Genomic DNA, 5,876 nt, shown 5'->3' on the forward strand with positions numbered 1-5,876 from the left:
TCTGAGAGTCAGATTTCTCCTTCATCTGGAACTCCTCCAGGTTTAGACTTTTTCACAAAGAGGTTTTTTGTAGTTTTTCCTGTAGAAGGAGGGGCTAAGGACAGAGGACTCTGGGACATCGTCCCTCGTCCCCACGGACATTGTTTCATCTGTTTTTCACTGTCGCCCCAGAGGAAACTGTTGTTGTGATTTTGGTCTTTACAAAAATGAATTTAATTGAATTTATGGTCGATATATTCACTCTAATGTAGTTCTATTCAAGTCACGGCCCGCGGGCCAAATACGGCCCTCCAAATCATCTGACCTGGTTTAGACGTGGTTCAAACCTGGTTTAGTCCTGGTTTAGTCCCGGTTTAGTCCCGGTTTAGTCCCGGTTTAGTCCCGGTTTAGACCTGGTATAGTCCTGGTTTAGTTCTGGTTTAGACCTGGTTTAGTCCTGGTTTAGACCTGGTTAAGTCCTTATTTAGTCCTGGTTTAGTTCTGGTTTAGACCTGGTTTAGTCCTGGTTTAGTTCTGGTTTAGTCCTGGTTTAGTCCATGTTTGGTTCTGGTTTAGTCCTGGTTTAGTCCTGTTTTAGTTCTGGTTCAGACCTGGTTTAGTCCTGGTTTAGTCCCGGTTTAGTCCCGGTTTAATCCTGGTTTAGTTCTGGTTTAGTCCTGGTTTAGACCTGGTTTAGTCCTGGTTTAGACCTGGTTTAGTTCTGGTTTAGACCTGGTTTAGTCCTGGTTTAGTCCTGGTTTAGTTCTGGTTTAGTTCTGGTTTAGTCCTGGTTTAGTCCTGGTTTAGTTCTGTTTTAGACCTGGTTTAGTCCTGGTTTAGTTCTGGTTCAGACCTGGTTTAGTTCTGGTTTAGTTCTGGTTTAGACCTGGTATAGTCCTGGTTTAGTTCTGGTTAAGACTTGGTTTAGACCTGGTTTAGTTCCGGTTTGGACCTGGTTTAGTCCTGGTTTAGACATGGTTTAGTTCTGGTTTAGTTCTGGTTTAGTTCTGGTTTGGACCTGGTTTAGTCCTGGTTTAGTTCTAGTTTAGACCTGGTTTAGTTCTGGTTTAGTCCTGGTTTAGTCCCGGTTTTATTCACAGTTTAATCCTGGTTTAGTTCTGGTTTAGTCCTGGTTTAGACCTGTTATAGTCCTGGTTTAGTTCTGCTTTAGACCTGGTTTATTCCTGGTCTAGACCTGGGTTAGTCCTGGTTTAGTTCTGGTTTAGTCCTGGTTTAGTTCTTGTTGAGACCTGGTTTAGTTCTGGTTTAGTCCTGGTTTAGTCCTGGTTTAGTGCTGGTTTAGTCCTGGTTTAGTCCTGGTTAAGTCCCGGTTCAATCCTGGTTTAGTTATGGTTTAGTCCTGGTTTAGTCCTGGTTTAGTCCCAGTTTAGTCCCGGTTTAATCCTGGTTTAGTTCTGGTATAGTCCTGGTTTAGTTCTGGTTTAGACCTGGTTTAGTCCTGGTTTAGTTCTGGTTTAGTTCTTGTTGAGACCTGGTTTAGTTCTGGTTTAGTCCTGGTTTAGTCCTGGTTTAGTCCCGGTTTAATCCTGGTTTAGTTCTGGTTTAGTCCTGGTTTAGTCCTGGTTTAGTCCCGGTTTAGTCCCGGTTTAGTCCCGGTTTAGTCCTGGTTTAGTTCTGGTTTAGACCTGGTTTAGTTCTGGTTTAGTTCTGGTTTAGTTCTGGTTTAGTTCTGGTTTAGTCCTGGTTTAGTTCTGGTTTAGACCTGGCTTAGTCCTGGTTTAGACCTGGTTAAGTCCTTGTTTAGTCGTGGTTTAGTCCTGGTTTAGTCCCGGTTTAGTCCCGGTTTAGTCCTGTTTTAGTTCTGGTTCAGACCTGGTTTAGTTCTGGTTTAGTTCTGGTTTAGTCCTGGTTTAGACCTGGTATAGTCCTGGTTTAGTTCTGGTTTAGACTTGGTTTAGACCTGGTTTAGACCTGGTTTAGTTCCGGTTTGGACCTGGTTTAGTCCTGGTTTAGACCTGGTTTAGTTCTGGTTTAGTTCTGGTTTAGTTCTGGTTTGGACCTGGTTTAGTCCTGGTTTAGTTCTAGTTTAGACCTGGTTTAGTTCTGGTTTAGTCCTGGTTTAGTCCCTGTTTTATTCCCAGTTTAATCCTGGTTTAGTTCTGGTTTAGTCCTGGTTTAGACCTGTTATAGTCCTGGTTTAGTTTTAATCTAGACCTAGTTTATTCCTGGTCTGGACCTGGTTTAGTCCTGGTTTAGTTCTGGTTTAGTCCTGGTTTAGTCCTGGTTTAAGTCTGGTTTAGACCTGGTTTAGTCCTGGTTTAGTTCTGGTTTAGTCCTGGTTTAGTTCTTGTTGAGACCTGGTTTAGTTCTGGTTTAGTCCTGGTTTAGTCCTGGTTTAGTCCCGGTTTAATCCTGGTTTAGTTCTGGTTTAGTCCTGGTTTAGTCCCGGTTTAGTCCCGGTTTAGTCCTGGTTTAGTCCTGGTTTAGACCTGGTTTAGTTCTGGTTTAGTTCTGGTTTAGTTCTGGTTTAGTCCTGGTTTAGTTCTGGTTTAGACCTGGCTTAGTCCTGGTTTAGACCTGGTTAAGTCCTTGTTTAGTCGTGGTTTAGTCCTGGTTTAGTCCCGGTTTAGTCCCGGTTTAGTCCTGGTTTAGTTCTGGTTTAGTCCTGGTTTAGACCTGGTTTAGTTCTGGTATAGTCCTGGTTTAGTTCTGGTTTAGACCTGGTTTAGTCCTGGTTTAGTTCTGGTTTAGTCCTGGTTTAGACCTGGTTTAGTTCTGGTTTAGTCCTGGTTTAGTTCTGGTTTAGACCTGGTTTAGTTCTGGTTTAAGTCTGGTTTAGAACTGGTTTAGTGCTGGTTTAGTTCTGGTTTAGTCCTGGTTTAGTTCTTGTTGAGACCTGGTTTAGTTCTGGTTTAGTCCTGGTTTAGTCCTGGTTTAGTCCCGGTTTAATCCTTGTTTAGTTCTGGTTTAGTCCTGGTTTAGTCCTGGTTTGGTCCCGGTTTAGTCCCGGTTTAGTCCCGGTTTAGTCCTGGTTTAGTCCTGGTTTAGACCTGGTTTAGTTCTGGTTTAGTTCTGGTTTAGTTCTGGTTTAGTTCTGGTTTAGTTCTGGTTTAGTTCTGGTTTAGTTCTGGTTTAGTCCTGGTTTAGTTCTGGTTTAGACCTGGCTTAGTCCTGGTTTAGACCTGGTTAAGTCCTTGTTTAGTCGTGGTTTAGTCCTGGTTTAGTCCCGGTTTAGTCCCGGTTTAGTCCTGGTTTAGTTCTGGTTTAGTCCTGGTTTAGACCTGGTTTAGTTCTGGTTTAGTTCTGGTTTAGTTCTGGTTTAGTCCTGGTTTAGTCCTGGTTTAGTCCTGGTTTAGTCCTGGTTTAGTCCCGGTTTAGTCCCGGTTTAATCCTGGTTTAGACCTGGTTTAGTTCTGGTTTAGTTCTGGTTTAGTTCTGGTTTAGTTCTGGTTTAGTCCCGGTTTAATCCTGGTTTAGTTCTGGTATAGTCCTGGTTAAGTCCTTGTTTAGTCCTGTTTTAGACCTGGTTTAGACCTTCATCTGTGAAAACGCCCTGTTTGTCCTGACCTCTGACCTCTGACCTCTGACCTCGAGCCAACATGGACGACAAGAAGAAACAGATGAAGCGATGGAAAGTTCAGATTTTTATTAAACATTTTAAAAACATTTCCTAATTTCTAGACATTTTTATACAAATATTTAGTTTGCTCAAAGCCGAGTCTTGAACCCAAAACCCTCTCACAGGAGGTCACCATGAACAGGATTCAAACAAAGCTTCAGACATTTCAAAAGAACTGAAACTATAAAGAGAAGAACTTTGTACTTTCAGTCCAAAATGGAGTCAAAAGGTTCCACAGTTACATTTGACTGAAGTTCAGAACTTTAATTCTTGTTTTAGTCACTTTGACCTCTGAAAGTCTAAACTGCAGTGAGGACCAGAGGAGCAGAGTTTGAACCTTCAGCATTTAAACTGGGACTGAAATATGGAAACAGTTTCTCTCTGAAGCAGCAGCTGCTGAAGGAGAAGAGAAGATCTGCAGAATCTGCATCATAAAAGGAGACCAGACCCTCACCATAGTCCACAAACACCCCGACCTTCTGAGGAGCTCGCTGCAGAGACAGAGGGACAGAAGGACCAGTACAAGCTTTGTACTTATCTTTGTTTCTCAAGATGATGCACCAGAATCCATTTTTAGGACTCAGATCGAGCTCTCCCTTCCTGTTGATGGACTCTTGGGCCACTCCTAAAGTCCAGGCTGTTTTCCCTTTGACCTGAACCTCAAAGTAAAACCTGCCTGAGGAGAAACTCTGCTTTCCTAGAACACAAGGACAATAATGAAACCTCAGAGGAGAATCTGGGAGCTTCTTCTTCACATCAGTGAGATGAACCTGTTTGAGATCTTCAGACAAAACGAGCCGAGGATGAGCAGTGTCTGGATCCAGAGTGACGTTCACCACAAACTGCTGCACTCTCTTCAGTTCAGCTTTAAACACTTTGTTAAAGTCTTTATAGAGATGTTTCTCCAGCTCAGACAGAGCCCGGGCTGCACTGCCCTCACACGTCTCCGGCTCAAAGCTCACGCTGCTCCACTCCTTCAGTCCAGCAGGGGGCGTGAGTGCAGGGCAGCTCTGTAGAAAGTGGAGGGGGTCTTGAGAGCGTGAGAGCCGCTCCGCCTCAGTGCTGCTCTTCTCCAGCTCACAGATCTCCTGTTCCAGCTGCTGCACCAGCTCCTGGGCTCGTTTGTGGCTCCGGCTCTGCTTCTCCTGCAGCTCCTCTAAGAACCGGTCCTGACGCCTCTGAACAGACTGCATGAGATCAGTGAAGGCCTGCAGCCCCACAGCCCTCTCTCTGTGGACCTCTGTGTCACTGAGCTCCACACAGCGCTGGATCTCCTGGACCTTCAGCCTCCTCTGCTCCACCATGTGCTGGCTCTGAGCCTGAGTGTGCAGCAGAGAGGACCTCCTGCTCTCACACGCCTCCTCCAGAGACAACAGCTCATGGTTCTTGTGCTCTAGAAGGCCACACAGGGTACAGACACAGCTCTGGTCAGTGCTACAGAAGAGCTCCAGGGGGCGCTGGTGTGTGGGACACATCCTGTCTTCCAGGTTCTCCACAGGCTCCATCAGCTGGTGTCTCTTCAGCGCTGAGACTGTGAGATGAGGCTGGAGGTGGGTCTCACAGAACGAGGACAGACAGACCAGGCAGGACTTCAGGGCCTTCAGCTTGGGCTCAGAGCAGACGTCACACTGGACCTCACTAGAGGTCATCTCCTTCATAGATCTGCTCTTGTTCTTGTCCAGTTTAGCCTCTGAAACCAGCTCTCGCAGCAGTGTGTTGATGCTGAGCTTTGGTCTGCTGTGGAAGACTTCTTTACACAGAGGACATGTGCAGGGGCCCTGAGGGGCCCAGGCCTCACTGATGCAGCGTTTGCAGAAGTTGTGTCCACATGGAGTGGACACTGGCTCAGAGAACACCTCCAGACAGATGGAGCACCAGAACGTCTCCTCAGAGCTCCTTTCACTTGTGGAGGACATCTCTGAAACACAAGGTCAACATCAGTGACTCTAAAATCAGTCTTTTCCATCAGAAAAGTCAAACACCAGGAGGAAAAGAGAGAAAACTGAACCTGACCGAGTCCAGACCGAGTCCGGACCGAGTCCGGACCGAGTCCGTATCGAGTCCAGACCGAGTCCAGACATGTTGAACATGAACATTGTGCTTCATAAATCTGGTTTCTCTCGTGTTCTGTTCATCTTTTTCTCTCCCACATTCAAACGTCAGAAGATTCATGGACTAATCGTGACTAAACTAGTGTTTGAATCATGTTCATGTTTGTCTGGACTAAACAGACTCTAAAACACAAACCAAAAGAGCTTTTAGAACAAACACAGAGACATTCAAGTGTCCAAAAAGAAGAAACATCAAGAATAGACTT

The 5,876-nt window shown here is 45.4% G+C and overlaps 1 protein-coding gene across 1 annotated transcript; it reads right to left on the bottom strand.

The window, feature by feature from the left end:
- Positions 1–3,858: 3,858 nt before the first annotated feature.
- Positions 3,859–5,514, bottom strand: LOC140368724 (E3 ubiquitin-protein ligase TRIM39-like). The gene has a single exon (XM_072455769.1). The coding sequence runs from the start codon at positions 5,473–5,475 to the stop codon at positions 3,859–3,861; it is 1,617 nt and encodes a 538-aa protein (XP_072311870.1). The 5' UTR covers positions 5,476–5,514.
- Between the last annotated feature and the right edge of the window lie 362 nt (positions 5,515–5,876).

Source organism: Eucyclogobius newberryi, unplaced genomic scaffold, assembly GCF_026437365.1.
Source record: "Eucyclogobius newberryi isolate DKJ021-1_F unplaced genomic scaffold, fEucNew1.0.hap1 SCAF_20, whole genome shotgun sequence".
NCBI lineage: Eukaryota > Metazoa > Chordata > Actinopteri > Gobiiformes > Gobiidae > Eucyclogobius > Eucyclogobius newberryi.